The sequence below is a fragment of the Penicillium samsonianum genome (genome assembly GCF_028829775.1).
Source record: "Penicillium samsonianum strain IBT 33392 chromosome Unknown utg000007l_segment0_segment0, whole genome shotgun sequence".
Classification (NCBI taxonomy): domain Eukaryota; kingdom Fungi; phylum Ascomycota; class Eurotiomycetes; order Eurotiales; family Aspergillaceae; genus Penicillium; species Penicillium samsonianum.
This window is the reverse complement of record NW_026643265.1, coordinates 4,023,713-4,043,430: the sequence shown is the minus strand read 5'-3', so window position 1 is coordinate 4,043,430 and position 19,718 is coordinate 4,023,713. Positions and strand designations below refer to the sequence as shown.

The following is a 19,718-nucleotide window of genomic DNA, read 5'->3' as shown; positions in this document are numbered from 1 at the left end:
TCGCATTTCTCCCAGTTTGCCTCTTCAGTGATAAGCTCTAAGCGGATGTATTTCGCGTCGAATCAGTCACACAGGTCAATGATCAAAGTATGCATATTGTCCGAAGCTACTATCGTAGCCTGTTTTCAAAAGAAAAGGTATAGGCCGCAAGGTCAGGTTTTTTTGAAGGGAAGAAAAAAAGAAAAAAGAAAAAAGTAAGCAATGACCGCCGCGGGACTTCGAAATTTGCATCTCACACTCTCCCGCTGAGTTACCACCGCAAGTGATGATGTAACGCAAAGAGAATAGTTAATTATACTAGCCTTATCCCTAACGGAAGCGTACATCTTACTTAAGCTTTTATTGCTCTGATTTCCGCTCTGTAGAGTACCCAGACCAAGTGATATATATATTTAGGCAACGGGCACGCTGGTAAGGCTAGGTTTAATTAATTCCTGTATCAAGTACCTACGTAGGTATTCATCTGAATCACTCCGTTAACCAACTCCCACCGCACCCAGAATCACCCTCTGCACCGTCCACCGGGCGATTTAGCCCGGAACAGCAACAGCAACGGCACGCAGATACCCGCAGCCAAGTAAGACGAGACACTCCTTAAGTTTACATTGCTCATTCCATGCATCAAGCAGACCAAGAGCAATAGCTTCATCTCTTGCGGAATCCGGAAGCTATAGGTCCTCTAGGAACCATAGCTGCAGGCGGGTCCTTCCTCACAGTCCCTCGGCCTGGAGCGTCTTCATGGTCGTCTCCCTACCCTTAACACTCTCAGCCAGCGCCCTATACTTTGGGAACCTCCCCTCCAAATCCTCATCAAGCTCTACCTCAACCCCCCACCTCCAAAAGACAAACAAATAAGCATCAACAACCGTAAACCCGTCTCCCACAGCATGAACCCCACCCAACTTCCTCTCAATATCCTCAAAGCAGCCTTTCACAATCTCCATCCCCTTTGCTCTGACCTCTTCCCAGTTCTCGGGCCTCTCACTAAACCGCTGGGGCCGAAACGTCATCCCGAACCCTACCCCATGCAGAGTCCCTGATAACCACGCCATCCACTCAAGACACCGGACAGAGTCGAGCGTGCCCGGGCGCCCCAGGAGATACTTTTCAGGGGCCATGTTCGCGATTGCGGTCATTATGGCTGGGTTTTCGGTGATCACGACGTCGTCGAGAGTTAGGGTTGGGATTTTGGCTTTTGGGTTTAGGGATAACAGTTCTGGTGTGAAGGAGCCTAGCTTTTCGCGTTGGATGTTGAAGGGTAGACCTGTTTCGTGGAGAAGGATGTGCGGTGCTAGGGAGCAGGCGCCTGGGGAGTAGAAGAGATTTATTTCGGTTGACATTGTGACGGTGATAGTGATACGGAGTAGTGTTTTGGTTGTTATTCTTTGGGTTGCGAGGGACCTAAATGGTACAATATGGATGAATATGGATGGAGCATATTTATGTAGTTTGACAGAAACGACTCCACAACGGAAAGTGAACCGCGGGCTTAATAATTATTTCAATGAAGCCCGGGAATTAATAATGACAACCTTGCAAGTCTCGACACAAAGTGGGTCCAAGTCCGGGAATCGCGCCGGCCCGCAGGACTCTCAGGTACATATGTAAGATTTCAATATATCTGATTTTGTCCATACGTTATCGTACTGCCAGATTTCTGTCACCTTGCTTCCTAACATGCGTCTCAATCCATGACAGGAGCTTTCCTCCGCGTCAATGCACACTATTCTACTTTCAAACCAATCATTTTCAAAGACTCTTTCCACAGATTCTCCTCTTTCTCTTCATCAAAGGCGTGTGCCTCGTATCCGGAATCAAGCATTCCCGCTCCCTTCTCCAGCGGCCAGCCTATCATGCAGTTTTCCAAATATATTCCACCCATACCTTCTAACTCACTCGACACAGCCCCAAAAACCGTGGTTGCTGCCCCTTGCTCCAAACTTTTCATGGCCGATTTGAGTTCATCCTTCTCCAATAAAGCAGCGGACTGTCGATCAACATATTTATACAGTCCCGTGAAAATGACCCCTGGGTGGAGACTGAGGCCATGCACACCCCGTTCACCGTAGTGTCGCTCGATAGAGTTTGCCATATAGATGTTGGCTGTCTTGCTCTGGGCATAAGCCTTACCCGAGTCGTAGCTGCCCTTTTCGAAGTTCATATCCCCAAATTGTATTTCGGAATATCGGTGTGCGCCAGAAGACACCATGACAACACGGGAGTTCCTCTCTGGGGTAGCAGAATATAGAAGTGCCGGTTTCAAAAGTTGAAAGAGCAGGAAGTGCGCCAGATGATTGGTGCCAAACTGGGTTTCAAACCCGTCCATGGTTTTTATGAGGGTTGGAACCCTCATCACACCAGCGTTGCAAATCAAAGTGATGAGTCTTCCTTGGCTCTTTTGAAGAAATTCATCTGCGCAAGAACGTACACTGGCAAGAGATGTCAGGTCTAGATGGAGGAGCTCGACGTGGCCAGACAAGAGAATATCTGACAGGACCTCATTGGCTTTCTTCAGGTCTCGGGCTGTAAGGAAAAGCTTTGCGCCAGTTGAAGCCAGAGCCTTGGCTGTCTCAACACCAATACCGCCGGAGCAGCCAGTAATGAGAATTGTTTGGGAGGAAAGGGCGCCTGAGAGCTTCTCATCCTCGATGATCTGGGAAGCCGTTGGACGCGAGTCTCCAGGGCCAGCCGATGATACGTGGGCAGCGGCGTACTTGGAAGTCATATTCTTTAATAGAACAGAATAGCCTTGGGTGATGAGGGTTGAGAAGAGCAATAACAATGCACGAGATTAACCAAATCAATGAAGCTAGGAAAGGAACAACAAATGGGATATATATATATTGCACAAGTTGAGAAAATTACCGACTATTATTCCCGGTGTTAGTCTATAGTGGAGTTACTAGGCAGTCATACACTAGAATGGAATCCTTCAGTAGGTGTCTATGACCATGATTGGCTGACGATGCGAAAAAAACAGGGCGCATATTTATATGATTCCTAAAGTGTTGGTTTCTGCCTCTAGAAGGCATTACTGTCCTAGTATTTCTTTAAACTCGAATGTTTTCCAGGACTCCCGAAGGCCAGCTGATATAGTGAAATTTACAGAGTCAGCGTGCTGTGTTTCATTCCTCGTTCAATGGCACTGGATATCGGTGAGGACCAAGGACCAGGTTGATGCCAATGCCGATAGCAAGTACCGCTGGCCGAAGTGGTATCAGGATCTCAAAGCCAGGGTTACATTCAGAAAAACTTAACTTCCTGCTGTGGATGCAGGAGTATGAGATAGGTTGGGAAGGGGGAACACTGACAAAAGTTCTGTTCGTCCGGCTTTTTGTCCGTATGCCAAAACACCAAACACGATCATACTTGGCCCACGGGGGCCCACTAAAGTAGACAAGCTCGTTCGCTCTCCAAAAATTCTAAGATCAACATCCTTAATCAAAAAGAAATTCTGTAGGATGTTAGCTCGAAGCTGGTCGAGAGCTTGGGCCACTTTATATTCAGAAGATGAGCTGATGGCCGGATTTGCATGCTTGACAACGGCAAACTGGATCTACCGCCAATCGGGAGGGTTGTGGTTGATTAAAAGAACATTGGCAAATGAAGTAATTCTACCTAGTATTCTAATTTAGTTTGTCAGTAATCTTTTGATTATACTACAACATAAGCACCATGTAATGTATGTGGGTCTTAAGTTTGCCCGTCTGACTTTTGGTTGTCCGAAGTTTCGGTCGGACTACGTTCTCGGAAACACATGGCTTGCCGGTTCCATAGTTTTAAATGCCGAAAACTGTGATGGGAGCCTGCTCTTGTAAGGTTTCATAAGGTCTCTTAAAAGAACACGGGACATTTTCAAAGGGGTATGTGGATTCTCAAAGCTTAATATGGGGTATAAGCCACGAGGTTGCCGACTCTCATTCCCGGTGTTGATCTACCAGAGTTAGTATGCAGTAGTGTAGGGATTAGACTCACCGATATTGGATACAATAAGGTTTAGATTACTGACATACCGTGCTAGGATCGAATAGGCTGTTCGGATGCAGGCAGCCCGACCGGAACGATCAACAGCCGACCCAGCACCTCAGACTTAAATAAATCCCCCTTCTGCATCTAGATTCCATCATTGAGCTAGTAGTTGGACTTCTCTGTGCTTTATATCTGGTAGAGTAACTAGAGGTGACGAGGTCGTTGACACTTTTGCCTCTGCACAAAGCCGCTGACAAGGCTTGGAAGCGATAGCTACCAACAATTACAACATACATCATGGGTTTTACACCTGAGACACTTCCCGATCTGGGAGGCAGGGTATACTTGGTGACCGGGGGGAACACAGGAATGTAAGTTTTCCTCAGAAGCTCTCAGTACCAATTTGTCACTGCCAGACCACTAAAAAACACATCTCAGTGGGTTTCATACCGTCCTACAACTGGCTACACATCATGCAAAAGTTTATTTGTGTTCTAGGTCCGAGGAAAAGGGTAAAGCAGCAATGAAAGAGATAAATGGCTTACTGCCAAACGCCGAATTACACCTTCTGAAGATGGACATGACGAACCTTCAGAGTGTTGTTTCTGCGGCAAAGGAATTCTGCAGGTCTGTTCAAAATTGATTATGTATCTCAGCACATTCGACTGAGACGTTTTAGACGAGAGAAATATCTCCATGGTCTTGTGAACAATGCAGGGATAATGGCAACTCCATTCGCAAAGACGGTGGATGGATATGAGTCGCAATTTCAAGTGAGCTTTGTTGAACAGGAAATTCCCACGGCATCATGTATATTACTAACGTATGTTGAATTTATAGACCAACTACCTTTCACATTGGCTCTTGACTTATTGTCTACTGCCGACAATGGTTGAGACTGCCAACAATTCTGTCCGGGGGATCGTTCGAATTGTTAATGTTACATCTAATGCGCATGAAAATGTGCCTGAGTGTGGTATTGATTTACAGGACATCGACCAAGCTAGTGGTGGTCCTATCTCTCGATATGGTTCTTCTAAGCTGGCTAGTATACTTCATACCAAAGAACTTGCTAGAAGATTCAGTATGCCTGAGACTCGAGCAGCCTACTGGGGAGTTCGTTATGAGGACAACACAGGAGGTGAAATTTGGGTGTCAAGTGTGCACCCAGGAATGGTGAAAACGTATGGTCTATTTCTTAACAAATGCTTGCTTGATTATCTGTTCGCTAACTATTAGTAAAGGAATCTTCTTTCTCAAGCCAATGGCTCAATGGCTGTGATAATCATGGGCAAAATTCTTTCCGGGGTCTCCAAGACCGGCCTCATAGGCTTGACCCCAGAAACTGGGGCGTTTACCCAATTATTTGCTGTGGCAAGCGAAGACTTCACTCGGGAGATGAATGGCTCATATCTAATCCCGATCGCGAAAGTGGGAAAACCGAGCAAGAAGGCAGAAGACAAACAGATGGCTACGGATTTATGGGACTGGACAGAGAAGGAGATGAAAGCCAAAGAGTTAATCTAAGCCAATAAACCCTTGAAGGAGCCTGCAAAATCAGGAATTGCGGATTCATTGGCTCCAATTGGCTCCAATTGGCACAAAAACACGAGAAGCAAAGTGATTAGAAGGTATGCCTCTTTATTAACCTCCGAGATCATTTTATTAAATTACATTGTCTTTCTACATAGTCCACTATGAAATAGCGAGTAACTTTGTATGTGGTTTGAGTAGTTACTGGATTCTAGCTCACGTGGCCTGACTGCCGCCTTAACACACTCTTTTAACATCAATCTTATTAGAAGGATTTTATGATCATTATTCGGGAGGAAAAGCTAACTAGTTGGCTAACTACCTAGGTACTCAGTGGCCTGGCACATAAGGCGATTAAAATGAGTCTATAGACCTCTTCAATCTTAAATTCTGACCTTTAGTCAATATGAGGTTGAACCTCTTTTGATTTTGAGATATACTTCGTTTTCAACTGGGACAAGCTACACCTCCGATTAGAACGAGGTTTACCAAACCCCCGCGGGCAAGAGAGACACTACATAGCCGGAACCGGGGAACTGCGCCGAGATATCCACCAAGCCCCACGCGGGGCATCCCATCCTCAACACGAAACCCGAATTTCCCTTCTGATCTGCCCAGATACGAGACTGAAGTACATAGTCAAGCTCTGCGATATCCAAATCCTACAGGATTTCCCAATTGCACTGTAGGCTTTGCACCGCAGACGAGCTCGGCTTATCCCTCTAACATGGCCAAAGCTGAGTCCGATCTCAGATCCATCCTCGATGGTGGTTTCGATCCTCAGCAGTTCCCCTGGTACGAACCAGAGTTGATTGAAGTTCCTGAGCCAGCAAAGTCTCTGCTGGAGAAGTACAGCAAAATCCCGCCTGGGCATGAGGTGGAACATGTGAAGAAAGTGGTGAGTCATTTCCCATTACATACTGGGAGTGCCCATGCTAATGATGATGGAATGATCCAGAGAGATAGAGCGTTCGCTGTGGTGAGTAAATCTTATTTTACCAACAATTTGTTTTAGAAGCGCTGTAGCTTGGAATCCTCGCATGTTTGATGCGCATCAAATGCAATTGATGGCTACGGAGTCTTCACATTCCAAGAGGTATCATTGATTAAAGATGCTAATAGATATTCTCAGTTCCCGTACCCTTGTATTGGATCATTCCGGTTCCTGGACTTGAGTATCCCACAATCACCGCTATACGCTGAGGTCCTTGATAGACTGAAGTCCGGCCAGAAGCTGCTTGATGTCGGATGTGCCGTTGGACAAGAGCTGCGTCAACTGGTAAGACCCCAGGGAGCTCATGCAGAGTCCAGAGCAATGAACACAAATTTAACATACCAAACCAGGTCTTCGACGGCGTCCCCTGTGAGAACCTCTATGCTTCAGACCTGCGCCAAGACTTCTACGACATTGGGTACGATCTTTTCAACGACCACGGTCACCTCAAAGCCCAGTTCATTGTAGCAGACGTATTCGATGACAACTCCGATCTAGTCAAGAACCTGGCAAACAAAATTGATATTGTGAACGCCGCTTCGTTCTTCCATCTTTTCAACTGGAACCAGCAGGTCCTAGTTGCAAAGCGGATCGTCGGGCTACTCCAGGATAAACCCGGTTCCCTTCTAATCGGCCGACAGATTGGTTTAGTGAATCCTCCACCTCCGGAAGATAAGGAGGCTGCTGGGGAGCACTACCGTCATGATCCTGCTACGTGGAAGAAGTTCTGGGAGCAGGTGGGTGCTGAAACGGGGACGAAATGGGAGGTTGAGACTCGGATGGAGAAGTGGGCTGGGGCGGACAAGACGATGAAAGACTATCATGAGGGGATGGATACTTTCAAGCTGCGGTTTAGTGTTCGGAGGCTGTAGGGTATTTCCTTTGTCCAGCTATGATTTAAAGTGTATATAGCATATTTCTAGATTACATCAAGCAGTGGCTCTTCGTGCACCACTAGGTCCTTTTCGAGCTTGATGATAGTACACTGGGGATCTGCTTGAACACCCGCGACTCGCCGATGTGCAGCCCTATTGTGGATTTGGTGCAAAATGTTGGGATGTAGATGCTAGAACGGCAGAGTCGTACTGGAAAGGTGGGAGTCCAGACTGTAACTGGTGCACTGCCGATGCTTTTTGGATTTGTGGCAGCTGCGTCGATTCATCGAATAACCATGGTGGGTTTGCAAGAGACATTATCTCTTGGTCAAATATAGTCCATGAGTCGTCTGCGCTTGGGACTGGGAATGCTAATGCCACGCTTGTGTCTGGCGGAGTATGCATGGCTTGCATGCTAGACTCGAGTCGGTGGAATAAAACTGTATGAATGCTTGCAGCGGATTGGTTTCTTCGTTCTAGGCTTTGGAGATGTGCTTGGATGAGGTGTAAATCTGGAATAGAGCATTAGAAGAGGTTGATGATTCTGCTTTTCGGGAGTTAAATATGCCATACCATCTTGGTGAGTCATGCCGTCTTCAACACCTTGAAGGAGTAATACGGCCGCCCATGTAATCATCTATTTTGTTAAAAAGAACATTACTGGCTCTGGGACTGAACTTACAACTAAGTCCCAATTAGACCATATGCTCGCATCATCTTGTCTCAGCCTCAACACTGCCCGAGCCGAAACGAGCAACTCATGCCGTTCAAAAGAACTAATGTTCGCAGGACTGAGATCAAATCCGCGAGCAGGATGATAGATCGAAAGCACATATAGTTTGTGCAGGTGATACTGGAGCAGAATGAGAATACCTTTTCGATCAGACGGAGTGGGCTCTAACAACAGTCAGCCCCGGAACGTGGATTCTGACTCTTGGACACTCACGGGATGAACCATTATATCGAACCAGCCAGTCATCAAGTTTCCGTGCCCAATGCCGGATGACCTGCGAGTCATTTTCAGTAAACGGGGACCGAGCTATAGGCACAGTGTCGGCGTCATCTGCATGGAGAGAGGACCATATGCTCGGTAGCCCACGGCCGACAAAATGACTCAGTCCAAAATGCATCATTTCTGCAAGGCCCTGGAAGGCATTTCCTTGATGCCCATCCAGCCGCTGTATAGTTGGATTTGCAGCATGTCGTGGGAGAAGTGGATAAGACATGTGCATTGAGGCGTGTTCGATATCAATGACCTGGAGTAAACGAGAGTAAATAAAGAATCCGAGTTTCGGGCTTTGGTAGCTGTTCCTACCTGCAGACCGGAGAACAAGCTACGCCAGTCTTTCGTAGTGGAATTCATCTCTGTTGGACAATGATCAAGCCAGATACGATACGCCATTGCAATCCACGAGCCTGTGGCACCAACGTAAGCCTCGCAGCTCAGGCTAGCCATGATCAACCCAAGGATATCGTGAAATGCTTTCTCTCTTTTAGATTGTGGGGAGACATTTTGCTCTTCGTCCTTGTGCTCTAATGTCTGCAGACAACTTGGATGCAAACCCGGAGTCACAAGCTCAGCGATAGCACTATACATAGCGGCAAAATAACCCGAGTTTAGCGATGACAGCCCGCCAGAGGGATGGTGCAGAGCGGATATGTAAAGCACAGAAGCGAGCAGAACAGGTGTGGGAGAAGCGAACGCGCTATGGTCTGTTAGGAAGTGAAGAAGTGGGAGATTTTTCAAGAAGCTGTGATATTGTCAGATATCGATTGTCACATATTGATTTAAACAATACATACGAGCTCCATAGCTGCTGAACAATGGATCGTGACCAGACACTATCATCTGGAGGCGGACGAGTAATGACTCGTAAATGCGCAAGCGCTGTCCATACACCATGTAGTGGCACGGCTTCAATGTCTTCTTCAAGACTTGCCTCACGAGACATACTAACTTCCTCTTCAGGGGACTGGTGGTCCTCGGTGATACCTAGGGCAGACTCGATCCTGGCCAGTCGGTTCAGAATCGACTGGTGATCAGGGATCACTGATAGAGAAGCAAAAGCTGGGTCTTGCTGCATCTCCATTAATTCATGCATGGCGGATGCCTAAATGAATTGTCAGCTCCGTGTCCGGGTTATTATTTCCGCGATTCTTTGCTCACATTGGCCCGGGGCTTGAAGACACAGGCTGTTTGAGTGTGACGGCAACGGCGACATGGAGGAGGTCCGGATACTTCGCATTTCATCTGATTGATGTAAGTCACCTTCTGGTTGCTGGTATATAGGGAAACTAGCTATGTCTATACCTTCAGTCGTCGGCAATTTACTTTGATCGGTTAGCTTTTCTCCACAATGGAACCCAATGCTCGGACTCACCACAGGCCTTGGTCGGCTTCGGGCCGACCATGGCGCCCGATCTTTTCATGGCTACTCAGAGTAACTCCCCATGACTCGGCGTGGTAATTGATCAGAACAATTGGAGAAGAGGGTAAGCAGACACAGTTACATCGTGGCTAATTAGGGGGGGGATTACTGTTTCTCCGCTTTTACCCTGTGGCGCTCGACCAATTATTATTCCCTCATTTTAAGTCAAGACATGTGAAAGACTGATTTACTTTCATATTTCTACGAATTCTACGACTTCTATGAATTGTATGGCAATGTTTATGTTCCCTCGTTTTTAGTCCGTCCTGTGTAGACTTATAGGTCCAGGACGGGTCTGAAAACGGAGATGAGAAGTGTACCTGGCGGTTCACATTCCCTTTGTTCTTGCGCGAGCATCCTGATGGAAATGAATGCGACATCATGCAACCAAAGGTAGTGACTGGTTGTAGATGTGATTAGCTCGGTGCCGAAGCACGTGAATATCTTTCGCGCGGTTGGGGGTCAAGGCAGGGGAAGAGACATCAAAACAGAGGAAAAACAGAAGAATGGAGATGTATACAGATGGGATATACACGGATATATGTACAAGGTAGGATTTGATGTAGGGAGGTGAAGGTATATAGAAATACACGGGAAAGTTAAGTGGTGATACAATTCCCCAAACAAGGCTCGTGCCCAGTTCAGAGGAAGGTGTGCAAGAAAGAGAAGCGACTGCTGAATGGCGATGCTTTGTTGATATCGCTCACGCAGCGGCATCCATGGAAAGCTTGCGCAGCTCCCATTCCGAATCAGCCCAGTCCTTCTTCTCACCCAGAACGCAAGTCGCTTGCCGAGAGCCATTCACCAGGAACTTTTCAGCGACTGCGTTGACATCCTTGGCTGTAACATCCAAGACTTGTTCTCTCCAGCGTTGGTCCATTTCATGGGTAACGCCACTCATGAAGTAGCGGGCGCCTTCGTCGTCGACGCTCATAGGAGCATCAAGACCTTGGAAGATGCCAAGCTTAGCTTCTTCAATCTCACGCTCAGACCAAGCACGATCTCTAGCAAAGATACCACTGTTTTTGAAGACCTTGAGTGAGTTCAGAGGGTTCGGGTCCCGGTAACTCATAAAGGTGAAGATTCCCTTGATGGGACCATTGCTAGCACCCGCTCCGTAGGCACCTCCCTTCTCCCGGATCTCAGGGTGGAGGTAGTTGTGGGTGAGAAGCTGAGACAAGATGCTGAGAGGAGCGCTGGATGGATCAACGAATGGCACAGTCTGTCTAGCCTGGCCAGAGTAATAGACCTTGTACGGCATATCGTAGAAAGCCTTGTCGGCTGACTTGAAGGAAGAGGTGGTGAGATCGGCGCTTGGGGACTGTGTTTGAGGTAGTCCGGAGATCCACTTTTGTAAGATCGATTCGTTGTTACCAGCACTCTCTTTTTCACACACCATGCGGACGCGAAGATTGGACGAAGAGATGGCGAAGGATTGGATCAGGCGAAGCTTCTCAATCAGCTCCTGGAGACGCTCGGGAGATGACTCTGCGTCCCGGAGCAGGTTAGCCGTAGCTTGCAGTTGCTCAAGACCAGACTGCTGCTCTTGGATCCAGAAGCTCCGAGAAAGACTAGCGGTCGCGGCATTGACGGCGAATCGGTGACCAGTTCCCGCAATGGCATCCAAAGCTCCATTAGTGGTCATCCGTAGGAGTTCTTGAATCATCGCAGGCGCAGCAGGGCTCGTGAAGTCTGTCTCTGTGACCAAAACTGAGAGCATTTCCAGCATCTCGGGGATGTTCTTGTCGATAGCAAATCCAGAGAACTGCATTCCCTCCTTGAACTGATCCAAGTGCGTTGGGGATGACACAAGGAACGACGAGGTCGAAATTCCCCCCGTCTTGAGTTTGATCAAATCTTCCCACTGTTCCATCGACCGGTTGGCAGTTCCCAGACGCATAACACAGTCGTTAAACAATGGCATAAGCAACCGGAGTTCATCGGGTAGATCAACGAAGTCATTCAAGGCCTGGAAGTAGGTCAACCCATTGGTGGGAGCTTCACGCCAGACGACGTCAGCGCCCTCGACTTTGGACTCTCGGACAGGCTTGCGCTCCTTCTCTCGCGAGATGTCCTTGACTCTCAACGACGGGAGGCAGCTCAGGTCAGCATTATGGGCGTCCTCTTGGATCTTGAGAAGTTCCAATTCCTCCTCTCCAAGCTTGGTGACAGCCTTCTCAACTGATCCATGCTCTTCGATAAGCTGCGCAAGTTTCTTGTCCTTTCGCACCACCTCCTTCTCGTCCAACTCTTTGTTGAAAGTGGGAGTACCGACCATGGTAAAGGTCATGCATTGGTCGTTGATGAGATATTTCTCGACCAAAGACTCGAGATAACCAGGTCTAGCATATCTGCGCTTAAACTCGTCGATGACATCATTCCAAGCCAGCTCTTTCATGGGATCTGAGCCGTTGAGCCAAGTCGAAATGGTCTTCTCCATTACACCAATTCCGAAGTTTGCAGTCTTGTGGCGCAGCGAGAGCTCCAGCTGGTGAAGGAATCCACGGACCTTCTCCTCGCTGAACCCGGCAGAAACGGATTCCCGGAAGACGTTTTGAATCACATTTTTGATATTTGGGGCTTCCGCCTCAGTCACACCATTGAGTCCAACCGAGAAGATCGGAGTCCGGCTAGATGGGTCAAGACCCGTGTTTGGTGTGAAAGAAGAGCCAAGACCACTCTCAACAAGGGCTCGGTACATGGGTGAGCCGTAGCCATCGAGGAGAAGCGAGGAAACGATTCCTACAGAGAAAGTTTCCACAATATCGGTTGTGTCACCCATGTACCAGGACGTGGATGTCTTGTGCTGCTTGTCTTCGCTGGCAAATGTATCGACGGGGCCAGGAACAGTCACGTTAAGAGGTCCCTTGGTGAGATCCAAAGGTAGCTTAATATCAGTATCCGCTTGTCCTTTCTGGAAGCCATCCAGGACTGCACCGATCTGCTGCAAGTGATCAGCCAGAGGCATATCACCATATGTAAGGATCTTGGAGTTGCTGGGGTGGTAGTTGCGTTTCGAAAACTCCGACAGCTGCTTATGAGTGAGATCTGTGATGTACTCTGGGTCTCCACCCGAGTTGTTCAACGAAGGGAAAATGCTCTCTTTGAAACGGATGTAGTAGAGATAGTTTGCATCAGAGATCTGGCCCTTCATCTCATTGTAGACCACCCCCTTAAACACGATGTCCTCCAATGACAGCTGTTTTTCGGTTTGCCCGGGAACCGACTCTCCAGCACGCGGATCCTCGGGGCCCAAGCGCCACCCTTCTTGTCGGAAATCCGATTCCTTGAGAAGAGGGTGTAGGGTAGCATCGAGATAAACAGAAAGAAGATTTTGGAAATCTTGTTGGTTGGTCGTGGCAAATGGGTATGTAGTGTGGTCGGAAGCTGTGAAAGCATTCATGAAATTCGAGAGGGAGCGCGGAAGCATCTTAAAGAACGGGTCACGGATTGGAAATCTTGAGGAAGCACAAGGTCAGCAAAAATATAGAGGTTTGAATATGATGTTGCTCACTTTTCACTGCCACATAGTGTGGTATGCTCCAGAATATGAGGCACACCAGTAGCATCCGGCGGGTTTGTCTTGAACCCGATTCCAAACACATTGTTCTTATCATCTCTGGCGACATGCATGTAGTCCGCATCGGTCTGGTCATGCTTCAGCCAGACTGCAGTCAGATGAAGCTCAGGGACATGTTTCTTCTCCTGCAGGGTGAATCCATGCAGCTTCTCGCCAACCTTGGGGAAGTTATCCAAGTTGGTCACCGTTGATGCAGCTCTCCAAGTATTGCGCGGAAGGATCGTTTGCGTTGGTTTTAATGAGCGACCGATAAGCGAGTGAGAGTTTGGCACCCGCGCCGTGCGGAGGCGCATCGATGAGCGCAACATAATTTTATGGGTAGTTGACAATCGTAAAGAATAACCTCGTAACCCCGGAGTCGAAAATGTCCAGCCCTGAAGGTTCCACCGCCCAGGCTTACATCATCTATGCTAGCGTAAGCCTCACTGGCCGCCCGCTCGTCGAAGTTCTGCTCCGAAGACCAACATTTGCTCTTTCCCGAACGATACGACAAACGAACGCTTCCTACATCCCAGAGCCAGTGATCTCGCTCGTGAGCCTTGCCTCTGGGATCTGTCCTCCGTGTGATTGATCCGTCTACATCCTACCCTATATCCCGCCTATTTGGCGCAAATTTTCGGCTTCCGGCCTTCGTACCAACCCCCCGTGGATCGAATTGCCAAATACGTTATTTCTGCAATACTCCACACAAACACCTCGAAATGTCGTCCACCTCTATGGCGAAGAAGAACAAGGCAAAGAAAGCGGCCGACCCGAACGAGACGTCCAAGCTTTTGGCCGCCAAGATCTCCCAGCTGGAGCAAGATGCCGCCGGCGAGAAAGACCAAGAGGCGGAAATTGGTGCGTGACTCCCTTTGTATTCTGCGGCGGCATTTTCCTCTTTGCTTGGTGCCACTGGGCCGCGGGGTTAGTCGGGTCACTAACTTGGATTTTGATATACAGAGCGCGAGGTCAAGAAGGCAACTCGTGATCTCAACCAGCTTTTGAGCAACATTGAGTCCCCTATGACCAAACTCGAAACCGTCCATAAGAAGTACACCGAGCTGTTGGCGGATATGAAGAAGCTAGATCGTGATTATTCCAAGAGCAAGAAGCGCGCCGATCAGCTGCAAAAAGACCAGGACAAGGGCAAGTCTGATCTCAACAAGACCGTCACAATGAAGGACAAGCTGGAGAAGCTGTGTCGAGAACTTACAAAGGAGAACAAAAAGGTCAAGGTGGGTCCCTCAGCTTGCGCCTCGAGACGATTGCGCCAAAACACCGCGGAGGACTTGCCAGCTAAACGATTTGGTAGGATGAGAATAAGAAGCTGGAGGACACTGAGAAGAAAGCGCGCTTGATTGTGAACGAACGTCTCGACTCGCTCCTCTATGACATCCAAGACGTCATGGCTGCCAAGGGGAACCCTCGTAGCGAAAAGGTGGATGTCGATTTGGATGAAGCGTACGATTTCGATTTCCTTTCCTTCTTCGGGCTTTAGGTTTACTAATCGGAGAGGTTTAGACTCCGCGCCAAGCTTAAGACCATCAGCGAGCAGTTCGACACGCGCGACCTGCATTACAGGGGCCTCCTACGTGGCAAGGACTCTGAGATCCAAAGTCTTGCTTCCAAGTTTGAGGAGCAGCGCCGCGCTGGGGAAGTTGAAGCCAACCGAAGCCGAGCTTTGACCTCCCAGGTTTCCACCTTCTCCCATACCGAGGCCGAATTGCGCAGCCAACTCAACATCTATGTGGAAAAGTTCAAACAGGTACAGAAGGGTTCCTATAACCCATCTCATTCCCCGGTCGCTGACGAAGACCACCAGGTCGAGGACACATTGAACAACAGCAACGATCTTTTCCTTACCTTCCGCAAGGAGATGGAAGAAATGTCCAAGAAAACCAAGCGCCTGGAGAAGGAGAATCATACTCTCAACCGGAAGCACGAGCAAACTAACCGCAATATCCTGGAAATGGCAGAGGAACGGACTCGAAACCATGAAGAACTTGAAAGATGGCGACGGAAGTGCCACCATCTAGAAGCCCTTTGTCGGCGTATGCAAGCCCAGGGCCGAGGCGAAGGACTCGCTCTAGCGGAAGGCGATGATCATTTAGAGGGTGATGATGAAGGCACTGAAAGCGAGTACGACGATGACTACGAAGACGACGAGGAGGATATCAGTGATGAGGAAGATCTGGAGCCACCCCCTACTAGGGTTGAACAACCCTCAGAGAAGCCTGTCTTTGGTCCCACTCCGCCCCCGAATCTTTTGGAGGCTCGAGCGAATGGCAACGCTACGGGAGTCAATGGCTTGGTTTTCTAAGATTATTCCAATATATTTGATGTCGATTTTGATTGAAACAACTTTGGCTACCCTCGATGAAGATTCGGTCTTGGACTTTGTAATTTTCTCCCAAGGCAAAATGAAGCATGAAGCATTTTGCCTTCTGGCTTACAGAGATCCGAAGATCCGTGTTGAATTCGAAAATGTAGAAGTTCTGTGCCATCTATTTTTGTCTGTCTCCCGATATTCCTCGGTGATTACCAAGGCATAATCCATCTTCCTCGTTGGTGTCTTGGAGTCTTACTGGTTTCCATGTTTTCCTGTACAAGTACATGTTATAATATTATCAACAAGAGAAAAAAGCCCATGCCAAATATTATTGCAAGTGCAGTTTAGCGTCAGAGCCAGTCGATAACCCCCATTTCATCCAACTTCCCCTCTAGATTATCTATAGTTTACTCGCGGGCCCTGTGGAAGTGATATATGAGCCTCCGACCTTGAGCACCTCGACAGCCTGCTCAACCATTTCCTTCACAATGATCCCGGCTGGCTGAATATCCTTAACACTGGCCGAGACATCACCCATGAGGAATGGCATATCGACATCCTTGTCGTTCTCCATATCATCCGCCATGGGCACAACACCCTTGGAAGTAAGCGCGGTAATATCAGCAGGCCGCGATTCCCACTCCTTAATATAATCATTGGGCAGCATGCGCAAAGGCCGACCAGTGATAACAAGCGTGCGCTTAGTCTCGCCATACTGAGCCCCAACAACAGCCTCCTTATGCAAGCGACTAGCACCGCTTTCCTCGGAGGCCACAAACCGCGTGCCCACCCAAACACCCGCAGCACCAAACATCAACGACGCCGCCAGACTGCGGCCATCGTTGATACCACCGGCTGCAACGACAAGCGCCGGTTGGCCAGTCAACGTACTCTTATACTGCCGCGCAACATCCACAATGGCAGGTACGAGAACGGAGAACGGCACATCGCCGGTATGGCCGCCGCCCTCGCCGCCCTGCGCACAGACAATATCGACGCCCGCCTTGAACGCCTTGTGGGCATGTTTTGGCGCGCCGACCATATTCATTATCAGGATGCCGGCCTCGTGGAGCCGCTTGATGGTCTTCGCGGGTGGGATGCCGACGGCGGAGACGAAGAGCTTGGCGCCGTGCGAGATGGTCACCTCGATTAACTCGTCCAGCTGGCCATGTGTGTAGTCGTGATTTGTTGCGCGCGCTGAGCCTCCGACTTGCGGAAGGGCGAGATCCACGCCGAAGGGGAGTGAGGGGTCCCGGAGGAGTGACTTGAGCTCTGTGAGCATCTCTGATAGTTGAGCTGGTGTATAGCCTAGACCGCCGATTGTACCCAGGCCGCCGGCATTAGATACTGCTGCTGCTAGTGGAGCTCCAGATGCGCGGGCCATACCAGCTAGCAGCACTGGATGTTGGATCTTGAGGAGAGAGCATAGTGGGGTTTGGAGAGACATTGTTGTTGGATTGTCGGTGAAGATGATGTTAGGTTGTTAAAAGTAGAAGTGGATGGAACTAAGAGATGGGCGTATCTCGATGCTTTCTTAGATTTATGGAGAATGCATGAAACTTATACATGTTCGACGATCGACGTTCGACGTTGACAATGCGGGGAAGCCCTAAGCCTAAGCTATGTACGGACCGAGGCAGGTGACAGCCGATCTACATCATACAGACAACGTAGTACAAATTGTATAATATACAGTGCTTTATGAATTGCATATCTCGGTAAGTATACAGCCTTTTCCAGCATTACCGAGCATAGACGACTCCCGAGTAGGCTTAATGTGATCTATCGCTACATAGTTGGATATTATTGACCGATTTGTTTTCTCTTTGAGCCCAATTTGGGCTTTACTGGAACCTGAAGACGAAAGATAGGGAGTTAATGAGATTAATGAAATAACTACCAAATTTCATGGAGTCAATTCGATTGTTCCCATATAAAAACCAGTTTGACCAGTTGCCACGAGATCCCGAAGCGGGAATGTAATTGAACGCGCTAACTGACGCGTGGGCGCGTCAACCAAACCTCTTTGCATCACCACACCAACCATCCCCGAAACACAAGATCTCAGCATTATTCCGGCAAATATGGCACCGGATGCTGAGAATTACACTTTCTTGTGTCCTCCCAGGTAATACCTCTTAGTCCACTCTGCCTCCGTCGAGGCTGCTACGTACCGGGGACCTTTCGCTGACCATTGAATGCACTCTGTTTCGATAGCAAGGAGGAACAGGAACAGGAATTGGTTTACCGCACACCCTCCCATTACAATCCTCGCCTCACCTTCCACCTACCAGCCGGCGCAGGACGGCACTATCAGCAGCAATATGACGACATGTACTTTTTGCGACTCGCAAAATTGAAACCCACCGTCGAACAAGTCGCGACAAATGCGTGGGATGGCCTTACTGTAAGGGCACTTAGTCCTAGGAAATATTTCCTACTCTCAGCTACGGAATTTTCTGACACCTGCTTGCAAATTTAGATCGCTGGAGAGCAGGTGCGACGTGTCGATCGGGTCCTCGATGTCCGACAAGGCGAGCTGTGCTGGGTGGCCGGCACCGTATACATGCATTTGCCAATGAAGCCGAATATTTTGGAGGATCTCAGCAAAGAGGTTAGTCTTTTAGCCTTTCTACTGCTTCTTCTTCCACTGACAATCGATAGAACTTCACGTCTGCGCCCCCTCCCCGCCGCACCTACACCGATCCTTCCGATCCCTCTTTGACCGAAATTATGATGGAAGATGAGTCCGGTCGCTTACGGCTCACTGGAAACTTCTTGAAGTCCACACAGCTGGCGACAGGTGCCATTATTGCAGCTTTGGGAACTGAAAATGCGAATGGAGACTTCGAGGTTATTGATATCAAGCTGCCAGATTTGGCTCCGCAGCTTCAACGGTGGGGGGTCAATGCTCCACAAAATGGAGTCGAGATTGCTGGGAAGGAACACGGCAAAATCGCCTTCGTCAGTGGCCTGGGAATCACAGGAACATCAAGCGACACGCTTGCTTTGGAGCTATTGACAGATTATCTTCTGGGCTACACAGGATTCTCCGGAAACGACGAAAACAGTCCTTCGTTGGGTTCCTCTAAAATCTCCCGCTTGGTCATTGCAGGTAACTCACTTGGAGCCAGCGTAATTGGAGATGTGGCGTCAACAAACTCTGGCGACGCTGCAGCAAAGAAAGCCCAGCCGAAAAAGTATGGCTATGACGCCTCTGCATACAATGCCGCACCTATCACACAACTCGATGACTTCCTAGCGGAGATCTTGCCCAGCATTCCTGTCACACTCATGCCGGGCGAAAAGGATCCCGCGAACTTTTCCCTTCCTCAGCAGGGGATCCATCGTACTATGTTCCCTCAAGCAAGGGCATATTCCGCACCTCCTGTGAGAGGAGATGAAAAGCCCGAAGCGGGCTGGTTCGACAGTGTCACGAACCCCTGGGACGGCGACGTGGAAGGCTGGCGACTATGGGGATGCAGCGGTCAGAATGTTGACGATGTTCTGCGGTATATCAGTATTGAGGGCGGCGATAGCAGCCCAGACAAGGACACAGATTCCGATGCTCGGATGCGAATCATGGAAGCCATGCTTCGTTGGCGCTGCGGCGTGCCCACTGCACCGGATACAATTTGTATGTTTGAGCAACCCAATCTCACAATGAACCTTTTGCTAACAATACTCTCCAGGGTCATATCCATACCAATCTGATGATCCATATGTTATCGAGTCCTGTCCGCATATCTTTTTCGCTGGCAATCAGCCACAGTTCAAGACTGCCACGATTGAGGGTGACGTCCCTCTCCGCCTAGATGGCGACACTGAAATGATGGATACCGCTGATGGCTCTGGTGCATCCCGTGTTCGGCTGCTGGCGCTTCCCAAGTTCAGCGAAACTGGGGAGTTGATTCTGGTTGATACCGAGACGCTAGAGGTCGAGGTGGTCCGGTTTGGAGTTTTCAAGGGTCAGGAAGAACAAAAATGAACCGATAGAGATACCAATCAATCAAAGCTACTAATGAAA

The 19,718-nt window shown here is 48.9% G+C and overlaps 10 protein-coding genes across 10 annotated transcripts; 5 read left to right on the top strand and 5 right to left on the bottom strand.

Annotated features, from left to right (window-relative positions):
• Positions 1–710: 710 nt before the first annotated feature.
• On the bottom strand, positions 711–1,340 carry N7471_012396 (glutathione S-transferase GST-6.0; the record flags this gene model as incomplete). Its single annotated transcript, XM_057285115.1, has 1 exon — positions 711–1,340. One exon carries the CDS (start codon positions 1,338–1,340, stop codon positions 711–713), a length of 630 nt encoding a protein of 209 aa, XP_057131381.1.
• A 383-nt stretch (positions 1,341–1,723) lies between these two features.
• Positions 1,724–2,725, bottom strand: N7471_012395 (uncharacterized protein; the record flags this gene model as incomplete). Its single annotated transcript, XM_057285114.1, has 1 exon — positions 1,724–2,725. The coding sequence occupies one exon, from the start codon at positions 2,723–2,725 to the stop codon at positions 1,724–1,726; it is 1,002 nt and encodes a 333-aa protein (XP_057131380.1).
• Positions 2,726–4,137: 1,412 nt separating this feature from the next.
• N7471_012394 (uncharacterized protein) lies at positions 4,138–5,496 on the top strand (the record flags this gene model as incomplete). The annotated part of the gene is made up of 5 exons (XM_057285113.1): positions 4,138–4,340; positions 4,468–4,596; positions 4,649–4,742; positions 4,810–5,153; positions 5,214–5,496. Exons 1-5 carry the CDS (start codon positions 4,267–4,269, stop codon positions 5,494–5,496), a joined length of 924 nt encoding a protein of 307 aa, XP_057131379.1. The 5' UTR covers positions 4,138–4,266.
• Positions 5,497–6,205: 709 nt separating this feature from the next.
• N7471_012393 (class I SAM-dependent methyltransferase) lies at positions 6,206–7,368 on the top strand (the record flags this gene model as incomplete). The annotated part of the gene is made up of 4 exons (XM_057285112.1): positions 6,206–6,400; positions 6,461–6,481; positions 6,635–6,781; positions 6,847–7,368. Coding segments are annotated over 4 exons (885 nt in total), but the record flags the coding sequence as incomplete, so codon positions are not given.
• Positions 7,369–7,454: 86 nt separating this feature from the next.
• N7471_012392 (uncharacterized protein) lies at positions 7,455–9,833 on the bottom strand. Its single transcript, XM_057285111.1, has 9 exons — positions 9,753–9,833; positions 9,683–9,702; positions 9,539–9,622; positions 9,175–9,482; positions 8,687–9,122; positions 8,318–8,627; positions 8,054–8,268; positions 7,945–8,008; positions 7,455–7,883 (listed from the first exon to the last, which is right to left on the bottom strand). Exons 1-9 carry the CDS (start codon positions 9,799–9,801, stop codon positions 7,525–7,527), a joined length of 1,845 nt encoding a protein of 614 aa, XP_057131377.1. The 5' UTR covers positions 9,802–9,833; the 3' UTR covers positions 7,455–7,524.
• A 670-nt stretch (positions 9,834–10,503) lies between these two features.
• Positions 10,504–13,688, bottom strand: cym1 (pitrilysin family metalloprotease cym1; the record flags this gene model as incomplete). The annotated part of the gene is made up of 2 exons (XM_057285110.1): positions 10,504–13,258; positions 13,315–13,688. The coding sequence occupies 2 exons, from the start codon at positions 13,686–13,688 to the stop codon at positions 10,504–10,506; spliced, it is 3,129 nt and encodes a 1,042-aa protein (XP_057131376.1).
• A 56-nt stretch (positions 13,689–13,744) lies between these two features.
• Positions 13,745–13,951, top strand: N7471_012390 (uncharacterized protein; the record flags this gene model as incomplete). The annotated part of the gene is made up of 1 exon (XM_057285109.1): positions 13,745–13,951. The coding sequence occupies one exon, from the start codon at positions 13,745–13,747 to the stop codon at positions 13,949–13,951; it is 207 nt and encodes a 68-aa protein (XP_057131375.1).
• A 130-nt stretch (positions 13,952–14,081) lies between these two features.
• On the top strand, positions 14,082–15,682 carry N7471_012389 (taxilin; the record flags this gene model as incomplete). The annotated part of the gene is made up of 4 exons (XM_057285108.1): positions 14,082–14,220; positions 14,323–14,597; positions 14,675–14,823; positions 14,884–15,682. The coding sequence occupies 4 exons, from the start codon at positions 14,082–14,084 to the stop codon at positions 15,680–15,682; spliced, it is 1,362 nt and encodes a 453-aa protein (XP_057131374.1).
• A 409-nt stretch (positions 15,683–16,091) lies between these two features.
• Positions 16,092–17,138, bottom strand: N7471_012388 (NAD(P)H-dependent flavin oxidoreductase; the record flags this gene model as incomplete). Its single annotated transcript, XM_057285107.1, has 1 exon — positions 16,092–17,138. The coding sequence occupies one exon, from the start codon at positions 17,136–17,138 to the stop codon at positions 16,092–16,094; it is 1,047 nt and encodes a 348-aa protein (XP_057131373.1).
• A 637-nt stretch (positions 17,139–17,775) lies between these two features.
• Positions 17,776–19,679, top strand: N7471_012387 (DNA-directed DNA polymerase delta subunit POL31; the record flags this gene model as incomplete). The annotated part of the gene is made up of 5 exons (XM_057285106.1): positions 17,776–17,819; positions 17,909–18,098; positions 18,174–18,305; positions 18,356–19,328; positions 19,384–19,679. 5 exons carry the CDS (start codon positions 17,776–17,778, stop codon positions 19,677–19,679), a joined length of 1,635 nt encoding a protein of 544 aa, XP_057131372.1.
• Between the last annotated feature and the right edge of the window lie 39 nt (positions 19,680–19,718).